General features: G+C 45.7%; 3 protein-coding genes across 3 annotated transcripts; all 3 read right to left on the bottom strand.

Annotated features, from left to right (window-relative positions):
* Positions 1 to 3,400: 3,400 nt before the first annotated feature.
* LOC100835391 lies at positions 3,401 to 4,272 on the bottom strand. The gene has a single exon (XM_003563842.4). The coding sequence runs from the start codon at positions 4,184 to 4,186 to the stop codon at positions 3,782 to 3,784; it is 405 nt and encodes a 134-aa protein (XP_003563890.1). The 5' UTR covers positions 4,187 to 4,272; the 3' UTR covers positions 3,401 to 3,781.
* Positions 4,273 to 6,707: 2,435 nt separating this feature from the next.
* Positions 6,708 to 11,714, bottom strand: LOC100838543 (galactan beta-1,4-galactosyltransferase GALS1). The gene is made up of 2 exons (XM_003560724.4): positions 10,236 to 11,714; positions 6,708 to 7,517 (listed from the first exon to the last, which is right to left on the bottom strand). The coding sequence occupies exons 1-2, from the start codon at positions 11,399 to 11,401 to the stop codon at positions 7,175 to 7,177; spliced, it is 1,509 nt and encodes a 502-aa protein (XP_003560772.1). The 5' UTR covers positions 11,402 to 11,714; the 3' UTR covers positions 6,708 to 7,174.
* Positions 11,715 to 16,171: 4,457 nt separating this feature from the next.
* Positions 16,172 to 16,738, bottom strand: LOC104582193 (BURP domain-containing protein 4). The gene has a single exon (XM_010231551.2). It carries the CDS (start codon positions 16,736 to 16,738, stop codon positions 16,172 to 16,174), a length of 567 nt encoding a protein of 188 aa, XP_010229853.2.
* Between the last annotated feature and the right edge of the window lie 6,474 nt (positions 16,739 to 23,212).

The following is a 23,212-nucleotide window of genomic DNA, read 5'->3' on the forward strand; positions in this document are numbered from 1 at the left end:
AGCCTGCATCAAAAGCAGTGCAAAATGAAGGAAATTTGACAGGTCTAATCAGTCAAATACATAGATGCATCCTCTCTATCATTAGCTAATATATATAGGCGAGGCCACAACATATACTACTTCCTTGGAACAATATAGTTTCAGTGGAAAATAAATAGTCCCTCCGTCTCATATTAAGTGATTTTGTATTACATGTATCTAGACGTTTTTTAAGTATAGATACATTCATATTTGGACAAATTTGAATCACTTAATATGGGACGGAGGGAGTAGTTTTCTTGTTGTGTATATATAACTATCCAATTATACAATAGAGAAAAATAGAACAGCAAGACAGTACCAAACCAATCTTGTTGTGTCATGGCTCAGAGCTAATATTTTTGGTTGACATAAAGTAAACTAACATTGTAAGGCAGAATATCTTAGCACACATTCTTTGCACAAAGAGGCTTAAAGGTAGGGCATGCTGCAAAGGTAGTTGAAGATATTGTAAGAATCGGTAATAATGACACAATACATATATGGTTCTTTCATTTAATGGCAACACATACACTGCACATAATGTCCACTCGGTAGACGAAGCAACACTAACAACAGGGGCATAGCCGCTCTATATGCTAGCCTTCCCTCGTAATAAAAAACAGAGATCTGACAAAACCGTATGTACTCTTCAAATAAATAGTTTAGATTAGAGCCAGAATACACCCTTGTTTGCTCATAGCCACATAAAAGTTTTCTCTCAACCCTGTGAATCTCAACACTCATTCAGGGCAGGTTGTACACCACCTATATAGTCCCATCATCACCAATTTTACAGTTATGACCCATATGAGAAATGGCAATTAACAACAGCCACTGTCTAGAGTGACATATAGAATTCAAAGGTAATACTCATTCAGATAATAACAATACTAAAAAATGCCAAAAGGGTGATGTTTACTTTGACAGCAAATGTTGATCCTCTGTTGCTTGCCTTTTTTGTGTGTTACCAGGGAATATTTAATCCACCTAAATAATAGCACATTGTGAAGCAGGCAAGCCTCGATCGCAGGTGGTCTGGGTGGTGGTCCTAAACAGTTTCATGCCTCTGCAGGATAGAAGGCAATCTTCATTATCTAAGCTAAAATCCAAGTTTTCTTTGCCCTTCAACAAATTATAGTATAAACATAAAGAAATATATGCTATTAATAAAGCATGCATGACATCAAGGGGTAACAAAGCTTGTCTCCTCCACCTGCGTCATGCTACCCGACGAACGCACGTGGATACGTTGTCACAGGCCCCAATTTCCACCTCAGCTAAAGGAGAAGTAAGGTGAAGAAGTGAAGGAGGCATATCGGGGGAGAGGGGGAAACTGTGGTGGCAGCATGCTAATGGGGAGGTGAGGACAAGACCCTCACCGGTGGCATAGCTGCCGCTGTACCAATGTACCATCGGCCATCGCAATGCCGTCACTTCACCGTGCCTGTTGATTCCCGAGCTTTAGCCATGCTCTGTGATACATGCATGTGACGTCTGCTGTGTGCCCGTGCACGAGAATCTCCATGTGAAGCGTACATACTTCCATGGCTGATAAGAGGGCCCAAAAATTCATTGGACCCAAGAGCAGCAAGAGGCAATTTAAAAGATAATACTCCCTCCGATCCATATTACTTGTCGCAGCTGCTATAACTATTCCAGTGAGCTGTCCACCTTAGATTTTCACCCTCCCCCAGCAATTACCTTCAGTAATGGCTAATAGGGTGTCTAACAGGCGGACCAACTTGATCTATGAGAACGGCTGGGGCATATAACAAGTGATAGGATCATCAACAATGGGTAGTGAGAGTGAAGAGTTGATGATGGTAGGTTAAGATCGAAAATTCCAGGTCAAACCTTGCATAAGAGCATAGATGGAAGACATGACTGTAGGGTTGGGTTTTACTAATCTTAAGGGTTTATTCTTCATAGGGTTTTATGGCACAAACCCTTGTTGTAGATAATTATGTTTTAGATGGATCATTTTGTTCTGAATTCGTAAAGTTTCAACATTGGAGTATCGAAGCGATCCCCATAATTGAAACAAAGGAAATTTCAAAATGCATTGTCATTGCTTATTCCTTGATAGTAATTGTAAGAACAATGTGTGTGTATGTTATCGCTAGAAGCAGTGTACTCTCTGGTCTTCTAGTGCATGCTAATTCCTAGCTTCATATGCCAATCAATTCAACGACCCTGGCGAGTTGAATCGTGCCAAATCCATTGAGTTTTGTCTTGAAAGTCCAGCAGCAATATGCAGACACTTCGAAATTGGAGATAGACTTATTTTTCTCCTCGGACAAATAATGTCACACTTACATGATCTTTGGTCTATGTATTGCAGGATTTGGTATACATTCAGGAAGCTGGAGTGACAGAGCAGAATAATGTTTCCTTCAGAGTGGAGATATCAGTAGCCTGCCAAAATAGGAGGCTGGGTTTAAGAACAAAGCAAATGCTCTTTTGTTTGATGTGTTTGTTCTTCCCCTCTCCTGAATCCTGGTGCTTCCCTAAAATGAAATCTGGCAGGTAATTTGTGGACATTCTTCACACAACATACGTACGAGGAAATCACACCTCGAATGAACCGTTCACAATAGCAAAACAGAATAAAATCAATGATGGAATTGATGTGAGCCTTCAAATAAACAAAATAATCAACATTGTAGATTTGATCGACCCTAGAAAATCATTCAAGTTTTAACATTGATGTCGCAACATTTTGTACCTGGTGCTAAGTTAAATTGAGAAACTCAATTTTTTTTGGAATTTTTGTACTTCATAAAATTGCTTTTGTAGTTCAAATCAAGCCAACATGCTTTTTGAATACAAATAATATTTTAATTCAAATACATATTCAGATTAATTACAAATGAGCTGACATTTTTAAGCGATGTTATAAATGACTAAATAAGAATTCCCTCAAAATTTCATCAAATTTTTGGTCCAAATGGATACATTACATATTGTTTAATGTTGCTCTTCCCTAGACCTCTAGTAGCAACATCTGGGTGATAGCAGCGGAGATATATCATTGTTTTTTTCTTCAAATGTTTCTTTTCTCAAATGTTTTTTCCCAAAGTATTTTGCATAGTCAGAAAAGTGGTTAATTGGCAACATGTGACATGCAGAACCGGATTCCGTGTGTTGGTCGCTGCAACCTTGGCTTCCACTATGCTCAGCGGAGGTGTGTACATCTCCCTCCTACCCTAAACTGTTGTCGTGGATTTAGTTCAATTTGTACTAAAACCACGACAAGAATTTAGGATCGGATTTAGTTCAAATTTGTACTAAAACGACGACAAGAACTTAGGATCGGAGTAATAGGAGATTGTACTTGTGAAACCACCATCCAGGTGCCACATAACTTGTGAAATAGGTCGACACAAAGTAACAAAGTATATATAACACACAAGTCTTTCAATGCAAAGCACCATGTACTCCTACTATATTGGATGCACATTTTACTCCGACAATTTCCTGGATGAATAAATATGTACAATCTGTCCAACTTTCGTCGATTGACAAAGATTTCCTCACACCATAGACACGAACCTTTCGTCTCTTATAGAAGTTCTTATTTCCTAACACAAATAGATACACACATGTTCTTCACAGACCAATCCAGAAGCGCGCGCAAGCAGGTGATCCATTCAAGAAACAGAGAACACAGAGCAGCATACAGAAGCTACGACGGACGGCCTTCACCAGGGTGTTATGTATGGACAGGATCCGGAGCCGAACCCTTCATGGCGCCGATCGATCAGCTGGATTTGAGCATGGCCGTGGTGCAGGAGCCACCGGATCTGAAAGGCAGCGCCGGCGGGCGGCTGCCGTAGTGGCATCCGAGCAGGTACAGCGCGAGCCTCTTCTTGACCCTTCTCAGCAGCAGCAGTTTCTCCTCCCCCCACTCCACCACTGCCACAACCACCTGCCGCTTCCACTTCCTGTCTCGCCGTCTCTCGTAACCATCTTCGTCTTCCTCGCTGTGCTTCTCGTCGCCCAGCTGCCCCTGCTGCTTCCCGTCGCTCGCGTCCCACTGCAGAGGGTAGCTCCGCAGGAACACCCTCCTGGTGCTGTAGTCCTCGTAGCGGAAGCTCCTCGTCGGCTTCACCGCCGCCCCAGCTTCTTCCTTGGATATCCTTCGACCCGAGTGATCATCCTCCATTGCTTGTTTGTTTGTTTGAATCAAGCTTGGCTTGCTATACACCGCTCACTGGCTGAGCCCACAACGTGAGATGGATATGTATATATGGTCAGTTAAGCGGCCGATGGCCACGTCGACCGCCTTTATTTCGTTTTCTTCCTGCCTTTTGATTTGTCGTGGTTGGGCGTTCTTCGTTTAACAATTCGCTTTGTTTGATGGGCATGGCACGGAGACGTTTTTTTATTGGCCTACCACAGAAGGAATTCCTTTACCGGTAATCTGATGGGAACTAGCAGGACGGACATTAAGTTAACCAATTTCTGCTTCTCAGAAAGAGTTGACTGGTTCCTGATTCTATATATGCGATTCTTCACAAAACTCTACTTTTACAGATATTATTACTTTATTAAGATCGCCTTGTGAATTACACTTCGTCGCCTCTTATCAGCCACACAGATGACAGAACATGTTCGCCCGGCCCGCAAGGGCTATATCTGCGTGCGATTAACTGGGAGAGATGGATTGACATTTCTTTCCGCCAACTTAACCAAAAGTAATACGGTGTGTTAGGCCAGTCTATATTCTCCTCCTTTTCTGCTTTGGTGAGGCAAAAGTTCGTAAAGCCAGAATGCATCAGTGGCTCTGCAGATCGGGCTTTTCACCGGATAACGCACATGACGCGCGGTGCGACTAAAGCTGCATGGTGACACAGCATCCAGAGCTCGTTTCCTGTTTCTTTTCCAGCGATACCGAAAGAGATTTTTCAATCATCTCTTGCTTTTCTTCTTCACCCAAGGAAGAAATTAGAACCCCCAAGGTTACCTTTTCCTGCTGATAGGCCACGGCAACGCTAGCTGGGGGTCGATCTAAATAACATGGACAGCAACAGATGATTTCTTTGGAACATGGGCCGTCTGTGGCCGATCGATGGAGTGTATACGGTACGTATTTGCGTTTGCTTACCTGTTGTAGCACGATCCATCCGTCGAGGTTTTGTCATTTCCGTCTTGTCATGTGGAGATGTCCATGTCAAATACAACACTGGGGCCTGTACGCTAAGTCACTTGGGCTACAGAGGAGAGCGAATGTACCTGTAGTCTGAATCTGGTCTTTTAACAGCCTCGCAACCGCTCACCCGCACCTAATTAGTAGAAACACAGTTAGGAAATAAAGGTTTCTGAGTAAGTGTGTCTCTCAAGTTTTTTTTTCCCGAAAAGGAGGTTGGAACTCTGGCCTTTGCATCAAAATGATGCACACAACCATTTTTATTGACTTATTTAACAAGCATGGCAAAATGAATATATCGGTCGAAACATCTAAAGCTACCAAACTATACCTACTAGCCTGATGAATGGTGTAGCTAATATCAGAACCATATGCCCTGACCGAACGACACCGCCCAACATCAAAATCCGGAGGCCAGGAAGACACAACCGGTCAAGCTAATTCTCAGCGTGCCAAAATCAGACGCCACCGTCTTCCACCAACCCATCTTCACGACAGAGAAATGACGCATTTAACTTGCCAAGCCTGGCACGACGACGCAAACTAGAGCCAGAACAACATGCGCCCAACCGCCAACCAAGATCCCTCATCCGCAGATCTAAGGTTCCCCTAACGACGCCCCCAAGTGCGACGCTACGAGCGCTGCCGCCGCCCAGTCCGAAGACTTTGGGGTTTCACTCAGGAACCTAGAACCGGGGTGGTGTGAGAGTACCTCGAAAACGCCTCATGGAAGGGGAAAGACCTCGCCCGCCGTGGTCAGGGCAAGCTGACCAAGAGTTTCCTACAGTACCAAACGCGCACCACCTTCTCCGCGTCTCCTGTAGAGCCGACAATGCGCCGATCGTCAGAAAAACCAGCGGGGTGATGAGAGCCACAGCCGCAGCGAACCAGTGGCACTCGGACCGAGCCAGCCTCCCACCTCCAAGGACGAGGCCAAGAAGGCCGCCCCCGGCAAGGCCGCTGCTGCCACCAAGGACCGTACCCTGACAAGGAACACACCCCCCCCCCCTTTCCATCAAATAAGGGGACAAAAGAGTGACCAAACGTTGTTTGCCATGAAAACTCTCGTAGTCTGGTTGTGAGGTTACGTGCGTGGGCACTTTGACTCCTCTGTCCTACTATTTTCCCCGGCTGTGCTATTTGGGCGTGGTGTTTTGAAAAAGCCCAGGCCATGCTGGAGGCCCACGGGTGGGTTGCGGGCCGGGCCGGCCTGTTTAATTCCGGGCCGGGCACACTGGATTGACGGGGCGTTTTGAAAAAGCCCGGCCCATTGGCCAGTTATACCTGCCCGCGAAACCAAGGTTTGCCGCGAGGGACGAAACCACGTTGGCTGTACCCACTGAGGAAGGTCGGATCGGCAGGCGCGGCAGAAATCTTGCCGCATCCGAAGGGTGGCCGTTTTTTTGGCTCCCCGTGACATTGTTTGGATGCTTTTTTCGAAGTAAGCCAGCCTCGGATGATTTGATCCCTGGTGGGTGAAGTTATGCACCCACAACTCTACCACCACATCTAGAGGTGTTTCTCAAGACATTGTTACTTTGCCTGATCCAATACTTTACGATGGTGTAAAAACACTCAAGATTACAAGGCCCAAGATCCATTGCACCTTAACTTATGAACCAAAATCTTGTGAAAAGCTATTAGAACTGCAAACTCCCCAAATAGAACTACAACAACGGAAAGGATTACAAAAATCAGGCACCTTTTACACGGCTCGTCATAGGATATCAGAAGAATCTGATAAAACAACAACGGTCAGTCTACACAACTCTATTGGAGATATGGAGGGTAACATTAAAGAAGAAAGAAAACATCGTCGAATTGGACCTGCAGCCGAGAATGCTGAGAACCAAAACTTCAGACTGGTTGGGCACTGCACTCAGAATCGTTCTCTGCTTATTTGAGTTTCGCCTTGAAGCTCAGAACAGAGTGCACAGCAGGTGCAGACTAAGGTATCTAAAGAATATAATTGCATATGTACCAGAAACGTTTTCCACACAAATGCTATGAGGTTGGCCCAACTGTCGCCTCTTCGAAGTGCTTGATATCCCCTGCCAAACGCTTCATGTTATCATCATACACATATGGTATCCCCTCGAATGTTACCTTGCTGCCATTGGTGGGTTTTGACACAAACTCCCGGCAAGGTTCCCCCATGACATTGATGGTGTTATGATAGTGGTAATATCTGATCAAACTTTCGGTTCTGTGGGTTGTCCTCCCATACACATTTTGTGACATATGCACACCAGCGGAGTATGCATTGCGAGCTTGGACTGCATATTTGCGATCACGCCTTACTCCAGTGATTGAATTGCGGAAAACAAGTTTCTCAAACCCCCATTTCCTGGAGCCCAATCACATAAAACATGTCAGCACTGGAAAATGTACCAAACAAATTATCCATATTAAGTACTCAGAAGGAAAGAAATTATATCTTAAAATTTGTTCACCTAGTGACGACTACCTTTGCTATAAGATTCACATAAATTATATAGTAAATTAAACCACAACACAAAAAATGCACTACTTGATTGCAACAAGAGAGGACAGGAAAGTAACCCCCAATTACCGGCAGTATTTGCTATACGTGTGTGTTTAATTCGGAAAGAAAATCCCAGACACAACTTTTTGGGACTGAACCAAGGTCAAGGTGCTATCAATTTAGTAAGCAATCAAACAGGCCCGCTGCCCCATCCTCTTAACAGGTACTTGAAGCATGTGTGATGAGTGATGACAAAAAAATGACAAACATCTGCAGATGCACTGCATGTATTGGTAAGCGCTTCTCTCGCGAATCAATAGAACATTGAAATCCTAGAACGGGAGAAGAAATATTTTTTTTAAAATGTGTGAAATCAAAGAAATTATATTGCACATTCGAATTTTCCCCAGTAACAATTACTCTTCAAGATTCACAAATGTTTATGTCCTATGTCAATCCCCAAAACAAAAATGCACAAGTTTAGGGTCAGTGGCACAAACAAGAGAGGAACACCACCAAGCCCAAGATTGAGTTATTTATGCCAATGATTCAGAAAATTGAAGGCTTGTTTGCTTCTCCAGTGTTCTTTCCTATGGTGGTGAACTTCAAATGGGAAATTCAGTCTCATCTTCCATGTCCACATTTCACATTAGCACGTTCCTTCGTCCCAAGGAAATTATTGAGCAAATAGATAAGTAGATCGGGGTGCTCCCCTTTTCAAAAAAAAAAGATAAATATAGATGGCACTGTCTCTTGAGGGAAAAAAAATCCCCTCTTGGTGCATGGGATATGGTTTGGAGACCAAAGTCTTAAGGTGGACTTGGCATTCTCAATCTTTATGTGCAATCAAGGTTCTTATCCTTAAGAAGATGCATAAATTTTTCAATCATGTTGATTTCCTTAGGCGAAGCTTGTATGGGAGCAACATTACATCCATGCATGATCTCTCTCTCTGAAAACATCTGGTAATTGCTCCTTCTGGTGGAGAGTCTCCTTAAAGCTGATTGATCTCTTCAAGAATATGGCTACTTGCACAGTTAATAATGGTGCTGCTTCTCCATTTTGGCTACTTGCAGCAGCTTCCTCTCCAGCAGCTTTGGCCACATCGTTTTTCCTTTGCCGTTGACAAGGATATATCAGTCCAATCTGTGGTCAATACTGGTGATGCCAGCATACTCTTTCATCTGCCCCTATCAATTCAGGCTTATGGTCAGTACCAGGATCACCTTCAAGTCTTCAACCCATTGAAAGAACTGGGTCTAATCAAGATGTTGATCAGTGGACCTATAAATAGACTAACCCTGGCTTCAGCACTTCCCATGCCTACGAGATATGGCTTGGCCACATTGATATTCCTACTAGTTTTAAATGGTTATTGGAATCATGCTGTCAGCAGAAGCACAAAGTTTTCCTATGCCTTCTTCTGATTAACAAGTTGAATAATAGAGATGCTTGAAAGAAAGAACTTTAATCTCCAGGCTTATGAGTGTGTACTTTGCAGCTCACTCCAAGTTGAAACAAGAGACAATCTGTTCTTCACCTTCCATTTGCTAAGACATGCTGGAATTATCTTCATCCCAGCTTCAGTGAGCAGCCTTCGGTCTAGAGCCATTAAACAAGACTTGGGGGTGCCTTTCCATACAGAAATTGTTACTTCGGTCGATTGGAGCATTTGGAAAACTCAGAATGATTATATAATTCAACGATGTGCAGCAGAACCTCTACAGACGCAGGAGGATTTTCAAGGAAGAGTTGAATCTTGTCTTCTACAGGACCTAGAGAAAGAATTATATTGGCTTCAAAGATTGAAGTTTTAGATAAGAGGCGTGCTTCGGTTCACCCCCCTTGGAATATTTTAAAAAGGGTAATTTGGTCTTTTATCTTTTAGATTAGTTGTATGAGTTCATAATTAGGGCCGTGCACACTATTTTAGATAAGGGGATCTCAGGAAACTAGCCCAATAGACGGCAGTATTTGATGTAGGGATGACTTCAATTAGAGATGTCAAATTGCGCCGTTTATTGCCCGCCAAGGCCCGTTTCTCACGTTTCCAAGCTGTTTACGTTGCTCTCTTCACCTCATTTTCACAGTGCTGCACATAAACGGCGGTAATTGGGCAATAAATGGACACCGTTTACAACCTGAACTTCAATTCAGAAAGAAAATCCCACATAAAGCTCATCGCAATGGACCAAGGTCAAGCTGCCTTCAATTTACTACTCCCTCCGTCCTAAAATAAGTAACGTGGATTCGTATAGATCCTTATACAAATTCACGTCAGTTATTTCAGGACCGAGGGAGTAGTAATTAATGAACCAAACAGGCACACTGCCCAATCGACCTAACAGATAAACAAGTGTGAATCGCTAACATAGGTTCTTGAATCACGTGTGCTGATAAATAACAAATTGACAAGCACTGGAGATGCACTGCACGTTTTGTTGATAATCACATTCTCCAAGATATGCGGTGGGTGAAAAGAATTGCAGTATTGTTTTGCATCAATCCATGTTAAGATTCCAACAGGCACAGCAGCACCAATTAACATAAAGAAGAGCTAAACCAGGCACGAAAACAAACCTGGAGTATTCTTTGGCTGGATCCTCCAGGCACAGTTTGCTGGACATGGGGTTCTGCTCAATGGTGAACTGCGTGTACCGCTGGAGCTGGCCGAGCACCTCCTCCAGGGTCCGCCCGTCGGGGAGGTACATATACTCGTCAACGTCAAAGAAGAAGGTCCAATTGGCGGCGTGGCGGTACCGGTGGAGGCAGTCGTTCACCACCAAGAACTGGTTGTAGTAGTAGCCGTCGTACTCTGCTTGCGCCCTGATGTCCTGCACCGTGACGCGGCCGGCCCTGACCCACGGATCCAGCACCGCCCTGACCTCCGGGCTGACGCCGCCAGCGTCATGGAGAACGAAATGGGACCTCGGGCCGAAGAAACGCGCGTGGTAGGCGAGCCACTCCCGCAGGCGTGGGGCGCTGAGGTTGCCGTACAGCGAGGAGCCGCAGTAGAGGTACTCGTAAGGGAACGGTGGGCGGAAGCGGGACTCGTCGTAGGACCCCGGCGCCTCCTCGAGCGCCAGGAAGCGCTCGTAGCGGCGGGATTTGGTGGAGTAGTAGGCGTGGACGAGGAGCTTGCCGCCGCGGTTGCCGGCGTTGGGGTTGGAGGGGAACGTGCAGTTGACGACGACGACGGTGTAGACGCGGCCGTAGCCCCAGTCGGGGAGCATCTTGTACGCCTTGGTCCGGACGGGCTCTCCGGCGCCCGGGTTGGGAACCCACTCGCACTTGAAGTAGGGGGTGTTGAAGACGAATGCCGGCTTGGACGCTAGCCCGACGACGGCGAACGTGCGCGGCCCGCCCCGGTACGCCCCCATCTGGACGAACAGCGCCGCTGCGCTCCCGTACGGCCGGAGCTCCCGCTTGTTGGGGTCCCGTAGCGGGGCTGGCCTGGCGGCGGCGGCGGTCGGTGGGGCTCTGTCGGTGGTGAAATTTGAGGAGGGTAGCTTGGTGGTGGAGGATGGAAGGGCGGCGGTGGCGTTGGTAGTATGTGAGAGGGGGAGGATTGGGCAGGAGGGGGAACGGGTGATGGCGAGGAGGGGCTGGCATGGGTGGAGCTGCCAGAGCGCCATGATGAGGGTGAGGAGCGCGAGGGAGGCGGCGAAGGATTTGATGTCAAGGCAGGAGATGCCGAATGCGCCACCCCCAACGCCGCCGGCGTCTTTCTTCACGGCGGGTTTCATCAATGGGTCGATTCTTTGCTCGATCTGCTTCGCGAATGTGCGCAGTGGTCAGTGGAGCAGGAGTGGTACGCTTGCTTGCTGCCACCTTTTTCCTCGATTCCTCGGGAGCAGCTATGGACTATGGTGGTGGCTTGCTTTGCTTTATGGGGAATGCGGAACCAACCAAGTAGGGTAGATCGATCGACTGGAAGAAGATGAAGAGGACGAAGTGGGAAGACGGGGAATTCAGCAGCAGTGAACAGGCCGGTGGAGGAATTGGGGGAGAGAGGAGACAGGAGTGACGAGTCTGAGCAAGGCTGTGACACTGTGTCCTGTGTGTGTGACGTGGCTGTGTGTGGTCCGTTCATGGGCCGGACAGAAAATGGCCTCGGTCCGGCCTTCATCCGTTTTGGTCGGGCCACGCGTTCAACTGGCCGACCCATTTCGCGTTCAACTGGCCGACCATTTCGCAAAAGAAAAAAGGACATACAAAAAATAGCAATTTCATATATAATACATGCAAGTGCTTTACATATACATATACAGATGAAACTACTACTACATAAAATTAAAATTATTACATATAATAATTAAAACTAAAGAGATCATCTACTCGGAGTCCGACTCCAAGTCGATGATCACCAGCTTCGGCGTCCAGGCCTCCAAGTCGTCATCATTGTTGGCGAACCATGGAGACCAGTACTCCTCCTCTTCCTCATTGACCTCCGACGGCTGCGGAGGCACAGGCGGCGCGCCCCCCTCGTCGGGGAGGTAGGAGACGTAGAGGACCGCTCCCAGGCCAGGCCAGCGGCCCCGCTCCTCCCGGTCGCTCTCGGCCATTGCGGCCGCGAGCAATGGGTGGGCGTAATAAACTGAAACCGAAAACCGAATCCAAATTAACCAAAACCGAATTAATTGATACAAATCTTGGGTTGCTAAGTCTAATTAATCGAATTCAATTCCGTGAATTCGGTTATTAACCTCGGTTAACCGAATTAACGATAAAAAGTCTAAAAACTATGTGTTATGCACTTATATCTATTTTATTATATATTTGTATCAAGTATTTTTGAACTTTGATGCAACTTAAAGCCTGCAAGACTTTTCGTTATGCCAAGGTTTCTCTGTTTGATACTTCGGATCATAGATGTGTTCGAAGTTAGGCTAAAATTCATGATTTAATGTTGTTTATTTTCCGGTCAGTACACAAGTTCGGTTATATCGGTTTAAACCGAAACCGAACCAAAATTTATGGTTAACCGAATTGTCGGTTAGCCGAAAAACCAACCATATTTCGGTTCACATTTCTCATTAACGAATTACTGAAAAACCGAAAAAACCGAACTGAAATTTTCGGTTAAACCGAACGCCCACCCCTACCGAGCATGGCCTCCTCCTCCTCCTGCTGTTGCTTCACGACGGCGAGTGCATACTGTTGAGGTGCCGAAGGGGCGGCGCGCCTTGCTGGGACGCCGGCGAAGTAGGCCCGATGACGGAGGTTGTGCTCCGCCGTGATCAAGCGTCTCGATTGGTGATGGCACGCCCCCGAAGACAAGACCAACTCGTGGGCGTGCTTTGCCGACGGCCACAGCTTCTTGGACGTCATTGCTTGCTTCCGGCGAGGGCGGTGGTCGACGGAGAGCTTGAGGGCTTGGGCTAGGGTTTCCGTGGACGGCGACGAAGTAGGTGGGTGGGAGAAATGGGGACAGGGCTGGTCCCCATTTAATATGACCGGGACGGGGGCTCGTGGTTGCTGCCAAGTGGGGCAGGAAGGCGAAAAGGTTTGACCACGGGCGGACGCGCAGACCAAGCGGCACTCTGTTTCCTGAAATGCGTCTCCACGGACCAAAAAGTGGACTCGGGCACAATTGGGTAGCCCCACAGGACCACGCTTTGGTTGGGTTTAGCCCGAACAAACGCAACCGGGCCAATGGGTCGCCACGCTGGGGTTATGGGGGCGCCGACGCCAAAAATCTCAACCAGCATGTCCTCCTAAATCAAAAAAGAAGCCGACGTGGCTCATCAATTCATGCGGCGCCCCCAGGTCACACCCTACTCATTGCGGACTAGCGAGGGCGCCGGATGAATCTAATAAGCAGCTCGGGCCAACCTTGTCGGTGAGACAAACCAAATTTGGGGTCCGACGTTTGGGGGGTGCGGCTGGGTATCGGTTGATAAGGAGATGGACACTAAGGATACGACCATTACAAGTCTACTATTAGAGTATTCAATAACAATTATAATCAGGTGAATTCAATTATCAAATTGTGTTTAATATATTACTTGCAATTAGGCAGAGCTACTATTTGGTGTGATCTTGTTATGTAGGCATCTTATTGAACTTTACAAGTTTAAAGTGAAGACGATAGCATGCAAAAGGAGATGGAAGGTGAAGCCTATCAGGTGTTTTTTCCAATAAATCAAACGGCACATGGTTCGCAGCTTGCTAGACAAATATATGACGAATTAAAGTTGAATCCGATTCCGGTCCGAGCTGTCAGGAGATCCGGATTTGTTTTAATCACCCAAGCCGCATCCGGAGTCCAAATCAAGCAAACAAGTACTTGTTGGAAAATTAATTAAAAGACCTTTCCAACGGATCCGGACCAACAAGGAGATTCGACTCATGCCGACCGTGACAGACAAAACAAGTCCACATATCTGTTTTTCTGTTTCCTAAAGAGTTGTTATTTTGTTAGAAACTTAGAGATATTGTTGGATTTCGGCCCCATCCTCTAGTTGGCCGAAAACCCATCTTCCTCCTCCTTTATATACCTCATGAGCCGCTTATGGAGCCTTGCATTTTGTTTAGTTAAAAGTTAGCCATCTCTGCAACTTCGTGTAATTGCGTGTGTCAGTTAGACGACCTGCTTTACCGCTTTCGGAACCCCAACTTATCGTCTCGTTGAGACATTGGTTGATATAGTATACTCGCAATTTTAGATTGCATCTGCTATTTATCTTGTTCTTACTTGTTCTCCGATTGTTTGCAGGAACAAAAACTTTCATGGTCAGGTTGATCGTGCCCCCGCGTGATCAATAACTCTCTGGAGTTGGTGTATCGATTGCTAAGGCGCTGTCTCCTAGGCCGTAGTCGGATCGTCAACATCACCTTCTACCCAAATCGAGAGTTATCAATCTCATCGAAAGATCGGGCCACCCCTGAGCCACATCATCGGTTTCACTCCAAACAAATTGTTTGTGTCGGCACCTCCCCATATGACCATGTGCCGTACGCCATGTGGGGGACGAGTGGAGATGCTCTTATCTTATCTTGGGCGTCTGCCTTGTCACTCGTACGAATGCATTACTTTGGCCGGCGTATTTTGTTGAAGCTAGTGTATTTTGTTTTGTATACGGTTAGCTGCCGTCACATCAACATTTACGCTTTGGGTTCAGCGGCTAGATGTACTTAGAGGACTGCTCCGGAAAAAGCAATTTAAATGAGGTCCATTTTGCAAAAAACACAACAAACAACAATTCGTCTCCCTTTCCTTCCCATATCTAGTCAAACCATACCGATCTCTCAGACCGGACGGGCGAGCACTGCGCTAGGGCCGCACTGTTCGCTGACCTACCTCTGACCCGTGTCAGGGAGGTGGTGTGAACACGCCGCATTTGGAGTGATCGGAGTCAAAGGTGGATTTGGGTCTGCATTGTATCTTGCACGGATGGAATAGGACAGCGCTTATCCCGGGCTAACAAGAAAGAAACGGTGGCTCTGTCATCATCACGCCTAGGAGGCATGGCGCAGTTATCAGCAGATCTCTGACCAAGACCATATAGTAGCAAGGACAGGGTGGGCAACTGCACAGGGCCACAAATCTTACTTAATTAATCAGTACTAAACATATAGTTAATGATGCATTAGTAGAAAGCCGAACCGCTAGAAGAGAGAAAATAATAAGACCAAACAGGTATGTATCGATCGGTGCCTCACTAGAATGACAGTTTACCGATCGTGCTTCCCCTCGAACACGGATCGATTCGTATCCTAGGTAAAAATAGCAACACTGAAAAATAACAGTGCTAAAAAAATTGGTTATGAGTATCTTCCAATTTTGAAGGCTCCCAGGTAAACATAGCAACACCGAAAAATAACAATGCTAAAAAAATTTGGTTATGAGTATCTTCAAATTTTCAAGGCCCGGCATTGGATTTTGCAAAGGGGCCTTGAATTCGTTGGCATGGCCTTGTCGCTGACAACAATCAATTGATGTTGTGTGCTCGTGACGGACCTCCTCATAATTTTTCTTCTTGGACACATTTGGAAAGTATGTAGTTTTGAATTACGGTAACTTCAAGATGGCGGAAGTACAAAGAACAAAAGAAGAAAAAGAAAAAGAGAGAAAAACTAACCAAAACGGCCACCCACTTTCAGCGCACACATGGTGTTCGAAGGGCCGTTATGGTGTGATATACGAAACCACTCTACTTCAGTACCTCCAACTTCCTAGCATGGGCACCTCCAACATGTTTTCTCCGCCTAATTGGGAGATGATATTTTGCTAATCTAATACTAATTCCCACTAAATAGAAATGGAATTTCTTATGTTTTCAGTCTCCTATCGCAAGATGCGACTTTATTATCGATGAAGAAAGTTGCTCGTGGTACATCTAAGATGCATTTTGCAGGGAATACACAACACGAGTAGTAAACTACAAGTATACAATCCCTTACCATATGACGAGGTACTTATTCCAAAATCAACTTATTTGGCATGCACTAAAAGAAACTAGGATCGTAGCAGTCTAGAGACTCCTAGAATCTAGAAGTGGTAATTTATATATCTAATAGAACATGATGTAATTGTGAGGCATGTAATGGCAAATAGGTTCACCACGCTCTCCGCCCAGCAGCTGAAAGTATTGCTTGTCCCAGCCAGATGTGTTCATGTGGCATATTACTGTTGCCGTCACATATGGCATGCTATCTTTCAGACCCTTGATTTGCACCGTCAAAGACTGCACCTCTTTCGGCCGATGGCAATAGAAAACCTCATACGGGAAGTCCATAGGGCGGCATGGCACCACATTATTGCTGACTTGGGTGATATGTTCCACGACGTACATGGAGTTGGGGGTCTCATGCCCATGAATCCTTGTAATGGCTGCTCGTGTGCGGCTGACTCCTAATGCTCTGGTGGCGAACCTTGCCATTGCTTCGCGAGATGAGAAGCACATGTGAGGCTCCTTCTTTTTACCCTGTTCGCCGCATGATCGAAGGGTGTCAGCTACCTGCTTTGCCTTCATCGAGTCGTCAGGTATCTTGAAATGTGAAAGGATGGTTGCCAAGTATTTTGATTCCAAGGGAACAGAGAAATGATTAGACTTTGGTGCCTCGGCTCGTGCAAACATGGTCCCTTCTGGCAGTACAGTCCCAACATGCAGACTCTTCTTCAGAAACAACATGCCAGTTTGAACTTTTATCCGTCGGTGTTTTGTCGGTGCATCGGGAACAACAGAAGCTGCAAGGTTATAAAACATTAATTCACTAAAAATATGGCCATGCTAATGTTAATTTTTAGGAATTCAATATATATCATTTTATTTCAAAGGTAATAACAAACAAAGTGCTTAGTCTAACGTAACACATTCTAAACTTGGTAAGTAGCACAAGTATGTACTTACCAAGAGGTGCATGATCTTCATCCCAATTTACCGCATGTGCACTTGCACCAAAACTTTTTTCTTCTGTAGGAAATAACAAACCTTTAGTTGATCCAGAATTAACATATTCTCAACATGGCAAGCACAAGTACTTACGAGGAGGTGTATGATCGTCATCGTCCCAATGTACTGCGTAAGCACTTGCATTAAAACCGTTTTCTTCTGCAGGAAATAACAAACCATGAGTTGATCAGGAATTAACAAATTCAGAACATGGTAACCACAAGTACTTACGGAGAGGTGCATGATCATCATCATCCCAATGTACCGCATAAGCACTTGCATCAAAACCCTTCTCTTCTGCAGGAAATAACAAACTATGAGTTGATCGATCTAGAATGGAAACATTCTCAACATTGTAAGCACAAGTACTTACGAGGAGGTGCATGATCGTCATCGTCCCAATGTACCGCATACGCACTTGTATCAAAACTTTTTTCTTCTGCAGGAAATAGCAAGCCTTTATTTGATTCAGAATTAACAAATTCTTAACGCTAATTTTTTTGAAATAATACAATTTTTTTAATCATTTTCGAAAATAATACGCGTTTTCAAAATTTACAAAAATAATGCGGCCTGGGGGAGGCCGAATGGGCCCAGTTGGCCTGGCCCAAGCCGATTAGACCCAGTCGGCCTCGGCCAGGCCGACTGCAGGCCGCCAGCCTAGTCCGTGGGGGCCCCATGCGCCAGTCGGCCTGGCCCAGGCCGACTGAGCCCAGTTGGCTTCGCCCAGGCCGACTGGCCCAGTTGGTTTGGGCCAGGCCGACTGGATTCAGTCGGTTTGGGCCAGACCGATCAAAGTGATTCAATTTTAATTCCATTTTTTTTCTGCGCCGATTCGAAATAATTCCATTTTTTTCTTCGGATCCTTCCAGTCTTTTGAACTAAAATACTCGATAACATGGATAAAAGTAACACGCCGAATCCGATTTCGCCGCTAGTTCGTTGCATGAGCAACGCATACACGGCCGAGGCCCATTTTTTGTCTCGAATCCTTGCGGTTTTTTGAGCTAAAAGACTTGACAACTTGGATAAAGAGTAACATATATCGATAATTTGCTGGACAATTTCTGTGTCGATTCTTTGCGGTTTGTTTGAACTAAAAGACTTGACATTTGGATAAATTAACATACATCGATAATGTGCTGGTTACGGAACCAAGGCACGACTAAATTAACATACATTGGTAATACCGCAATTGGACATAATTAAAGATAGCAAATATATTAGAAACACAAGCACTACTGAGTCCACTTAGGCCATTTTCCGCTCGTATCGCCACGTTCTTCTGCAGCCTTTGCCACGGCAGCCCTTTCTCTTTGCCTCTCCCTTTCTGCCTCACGAGCATCCTTGCGTCTTCGTTCCTCCTCTTGCATCTCAAGCGCTTTCTCCCTGTTTTTCCTTAGTGCTTCATCAATCCAATGACGTTGTTCCTCCCTATGCTCTTTCATCTCTCTCTCTTGCTCCTCTTTCTCCTGGGCTGCAGCTTTTTCCGCACAGTCCTTCGCGTGGAAATGCTGCCATGCATTTCGGGACCTTGTTTTGATCTCTTTCACCGCCCAATCCGGCATCTCCGTGTCAATCCAACGATACCACATGCATAGGGGCGGAGGAGACTACAAAAAAGCCTACTGCTACAAATCTGCTATGACACAGAAAACATGTTTTAGAACACCTAAATGTGCTTACCGGAGGCTTGTCGTACGGCGAAACCGGGACAGGTGGTTCATACTCATAGTTCGCGCACATGAAAAACCTCATGCCCAACTTATCTGAAAAATCTGTCACCTCCTTAACCTTGCATAGATTGCCGCACCAACACCTGAGATGTTCCACCCCCCGAGGCAATATCGCATCTTTCATCCTCCTCGGCCTCTCGCCCTGGTCCGAGCAAGGCAAACTCATTTGGGGACACTGAAATATTGGAAAAAACAGTAGTGAGAATATTGGAAAAAATAGTAGTGGGAAGGATGCTTGGATGACTACCGGAGATGAGGTATTTATAGGCTCTCAAACTCATTCTCCCACCACCGTTTACCTCCTCTTTTTCCCGCCTGGTTTTCCCGCCTCCTTTTCGCGCCACCGTTTCCCGCCTCCTTTTCGCGCCACCGTTTCCCGCCTCGTTTTTGCGCCACCGTTTCCCGCCTCCTTTTACTGCCACCGTTTCCCGTCTATTTTAAGTTGTCGGTTTTAATTTCAGTCTTTCTATTGCATATGTATTTCAGTCTTGCCGTTATTTATATGCAAATGTAACTTGAATAAGAATGCGAAAATTAGTAACATGTCTCTCTCATACATAGGACCTACATCCAAATATCAGGCACGGCGTCTGGGACGGCGTTCCGAGGGTGCCTGTGGCGTGGTCCAGCCATACCTATGAGGTGGCACTACGTTGCGCGAAGGAATCACGGACCCATCCTCACGATACTGTGTATCCTCCTGTGTGGGGTCTGGTGGCGGAGTACTGAACATCCAGCTGTGTTGGACAGAATAGTCCTCTCCTTGAGCTTGATTCTGCTCACTACCTCATGAGGGTTCGGACAACGACGAGTGATGCCCGTAGGCTCCTGCATGTGGGAAAGTACTTAGCATTACAATTGCATAGCAGTCATGGTAATGAACACATAGTTTCACATATAATACAAATTAAAACATAGTTTCACATATGCATGATAAGTCTAGTTTCTTCCTCTCCCTCGTCATCCACGTCTCCCTCTTCCACGCGCAGTAGCTCCACCAGTACCGAAAGTTGGACAATAAGTGTCCCTGTGGCCAAAATGGTTGCATAGAAAACATTGTCGTGACGATCCTCCAGCTTCAGATTTATCCATATCATTTCGGATGCGCCTGGACGGGCGTCTGCCAGTGCCTGTCCGCAGTAGCCCGGGGTCAGGGATGTACCGCCTTTCACCAGGGGTTACCTTGTTGAAATTGCCCATTGCACGAAACCCTAGCATCTCACCCGTCCATGTGCTAAGCACAGACTCTTTCAGGTAATAGGGAGACACAAATGAGATTGCGTCCATCCCTAGTTGCCCGCAAGCAGCAAGTACATGTGAGCAAGGAAGGTGAAGCAACTTTGGTTTGTTGCAGGTGCACTCACACGTTGGCCACGCTTCATTTCCAATCTTCACCTCCTGTGTACTCAATTCATTTCCAACGCCGAACTTGTCAGTTGGTAAGCGCACCTCAAACCTGTGTTCTTGATTACCGATGGCGACGACAGTACGAGACCTAGCTTTTTCCATCTTCTCATCCATGTACTTCATAATCTTTTCACAGTACGGTGTATTTGGGTTGTTCATGATATGCATTTTAGCTCTCTGGCGTCTTTCTCTGAAATACTTCACCGTGCCATGGAAAATACCCTCGACGATGGCTGTAAGTGGTAAAGCCCTATTTCCCCTCAGGACAAAGTTGTATGTCTCTGCCAGGTTAGTAGTCATGACGCCGTACCTAGCGCCATGTGTGTCGTGCAGCAAAGACCACCGCTGCAGAGGCTCGTGCTCTATCCACTGCTGGAAGTTTTTAATCTGCCTTCCAACCCTTCTCCTAGTGCCGGGTGGGTCAAACCCTGGCAAGTTACAAAGCCCAACAGGTTCTTCCTCAGATGGTCATGTTCCAACTGCTGTCTGTGCAGCCACTGCTGCTACATGTGCTGCTACCACCGCGTTTCCTGGCGCTGTCCTCTCCCTAACATGTTTCTTCGTGAACTCATCAAGATAACCACGTATCCTAGTGTACTTCCATTGTTGGTTCTGTTTGCAGAGTTTCTTGAATAGATTCATAAGTGACTTGTTCCTGAACTGCGAGAAGAAGTTGGCCCCCAAATGTCGCATGCACCAACGACTCTGCATGTCCTGCCATGGAGTCTGTTCATCAGGCTCAGGGTTTGTCAGTGTCCTTATCGCATTGAGTATGCCTGCATGTCTGGCATGAAGGATGCACACATTCGGCTTATCATGCACAACTGCTCTCTTGAGCTGCCTGAAAAACCATAACCAACTTTCAGTGTTCTCACCCTCCACGAAAGCAAACGCGAGCGGAACGATTTGATTGTTGCCGTCTTGACCAATGGCGGTCAAGATCTGCCCTCTGTATTTGCCAGTGAGAAAAGTGCCATCTACGCATAACACCGGTCGACAATGATGGAAAGCTTTGCCGCATACACCGAAAGTGAAGAACAGTTGTTGCAGCACCCTCACAGTTGGATACTCTGGGTGCAGGAAGTGTTGGATGTTGACATAGGTGCCTGAATTACGGGCTTGCAGCGTATGGAGGAGGCGGACAACAGAGTCGTACGAGTCGAAAAACGAACCAAATCTTTCCTCAAGAGCCCTCTGCTTAGCCCTCCAAGCCTTGCCATACGAAATGTTGTACTTAAACCTTACCCTCACCTTATGCATGATGGCCTTCACTTCCATTGCTTTGCTCTCCACTATCTCCGTGTAAAGCAACCGAGCAAGAAGCGTCGACGAGAGGTTACGATGGTCTTGAGGGATACTGAGAATGACACATCTGTGCAACACCAAGTCACTCACAACCCAATCTGTGTCATACTTAGGAACATAGCCATGCACCCTTCCGAGACAATCTATTTGTTCGCACTCCATTGTCAGATAGTTTTGTGAAGAGACACTTGTTTTGAAAACCCTTTGCGTGGACATTGCCCAAGCAACTATGGCATCCTGCAGATGTTTCTTGTCAGGAAATCTGGCACCCTTCGCAATGTTGTTCTGATGATAGTGCCATGCAGAGTCGTACCCATCGTTCACGGTCATAGCTGAAGAGAAGTGCTGATTCCATGATGCAGGAATCGGCACCTCCTCTTCGTCCGACTCATGAGACTCATCGTCATAAGAACTACGACCATCTGTATCTTCATCCTCCATCTCGTTCTGCAAGTGACCATCTTCTTCGTCCGCATCTGCCTTGCCAGTGTACTCATCCTCTCCTACTGCCCTGGAGCTCTGGCCTGATTCATAACCACCACCTCCAGCATTCGACACAGAGTTTGCATTGGACAAGTCATAACTTGATTCACCCTTGCCTTCAGCGGGGTTGGTCTCATGAGCGACAACCTGGATTAAGGCGACAGGTGTAGTTCCCCTTTTCTCGCAACTTTCTAACCAGGGCACCCACTTTGATGTCCGGTCTATCGGCCTCAAAACCCAAAAAATATTTGAACTTGACTTGGTCCACAATGCTTGCACAAGGACGGTTTATGTTTCAGGATTGACCGCTAAACATCCTGCCAACCATTCCTGCAGCTGACTAAACGTCCATGTTTGAGGGGCCGTTAGATCCAACTCCACATACTTAAACTGACTCAGATCAGCTCCGTGTTCGGTTGTTAAGACAGTACCGGAACCGTAGTAAAAAACAAACTTCAGTACACCGGACATCTCTGATGCCAAAAAAAAAGTTTAGACGCGTCAATTACGAACCAGTACGGCATATTAAAAATATTAATATGCGTCAAATACTAACCAGTACGGCATACAAAAAATATTAATATGCGTCAAATACGAACCAGTACGGCATATTAAAAATATTAATACGCGTCAAATACTAACCAGTACGACATATTAAAAATATTAATACGCGTCAAATACTAACCAGTACGGCATATTAAAAATGTTTAGACGCGTCAAATACTAAGCAGTACGGCATATTAAAAATATTAATACGCGTCAAATACTAAGGAGTACGGCATATTAAAAATATTAATACGCGTCAAATACTAACCAGTACGGCATATAAAAAATATTAATACGCGTCAAATAATAACCAGTACGGCATATTAAAAATATTAATACGCGTCAAATACTAACCAGTACGGCATATAAAAAATATTAATACGCGTCAAATAATAACCAGTACGGCATATAAAAAATATTATGACGCGTCAAATACTTAGCAGTACGGCATATTAAAAATATTAGTACGCGTCAAATAATCACCAGTACGGCATATTAAAAATGTTTAGACGCGTCAAATACTAAGTAGCACCGCATATTAAAAATATTAATACGCGTCAAATACTAAGGAGTACGGCATCAAAAAAAATCTATTCTATCAAAACATATTACTACCGGCCATAATATTTAGACGCATCAAATACTAAGCAGTACGACATTAACAGTTGACCAAAATAATGAA

This window comes from Brachypodium distachyon, chromosome 1 (genome assembly GCF_000005505.3).
Source record: "Brachypodium distachyon strain Bd21 chromosome 1, Brachypodium_distachyon_v3.0, whole genome shotgun sequence".
NCBI lineage: Eukaryota > Viridiplantae > Streptophyta > Magnoliopsida > Poales > Poaceae > Brachypodium > Brachypodium distachyon.

Bases quoted from the DNA above. Each gene is read 5' to 3' on its own strand.
- LOC100835391 (XM_003563842.4), bottom strand. From the start codon at position 4,186: ATGGAGGATGATCACTCGGGTCGAAGGATATCCAAGGAAGAAGCTGGG.
- LOC100838543 (XM_003560724.4), bottom strand. From the start codon at position 11,401: ATGAAACCCGCCGTGAAGAAAGACGCCGGCGGCGTTGGGGGTGGCGCA. The intron at 7,518-10,235 runs GTTTGTTTTCGT...ATTGGGCTCCAG, and splicing joins CCAGCCAAAGAATACTCCAG to GAAATGGGGGTTTGAGAAAC.
- LOC104582193 (XM_010231551.2), bottom strand. From the start codon at position 16,738: ATGTTTGCACGAGCCGAGGCACCAAAGTCTAATCATTTCTCTGTTCCC.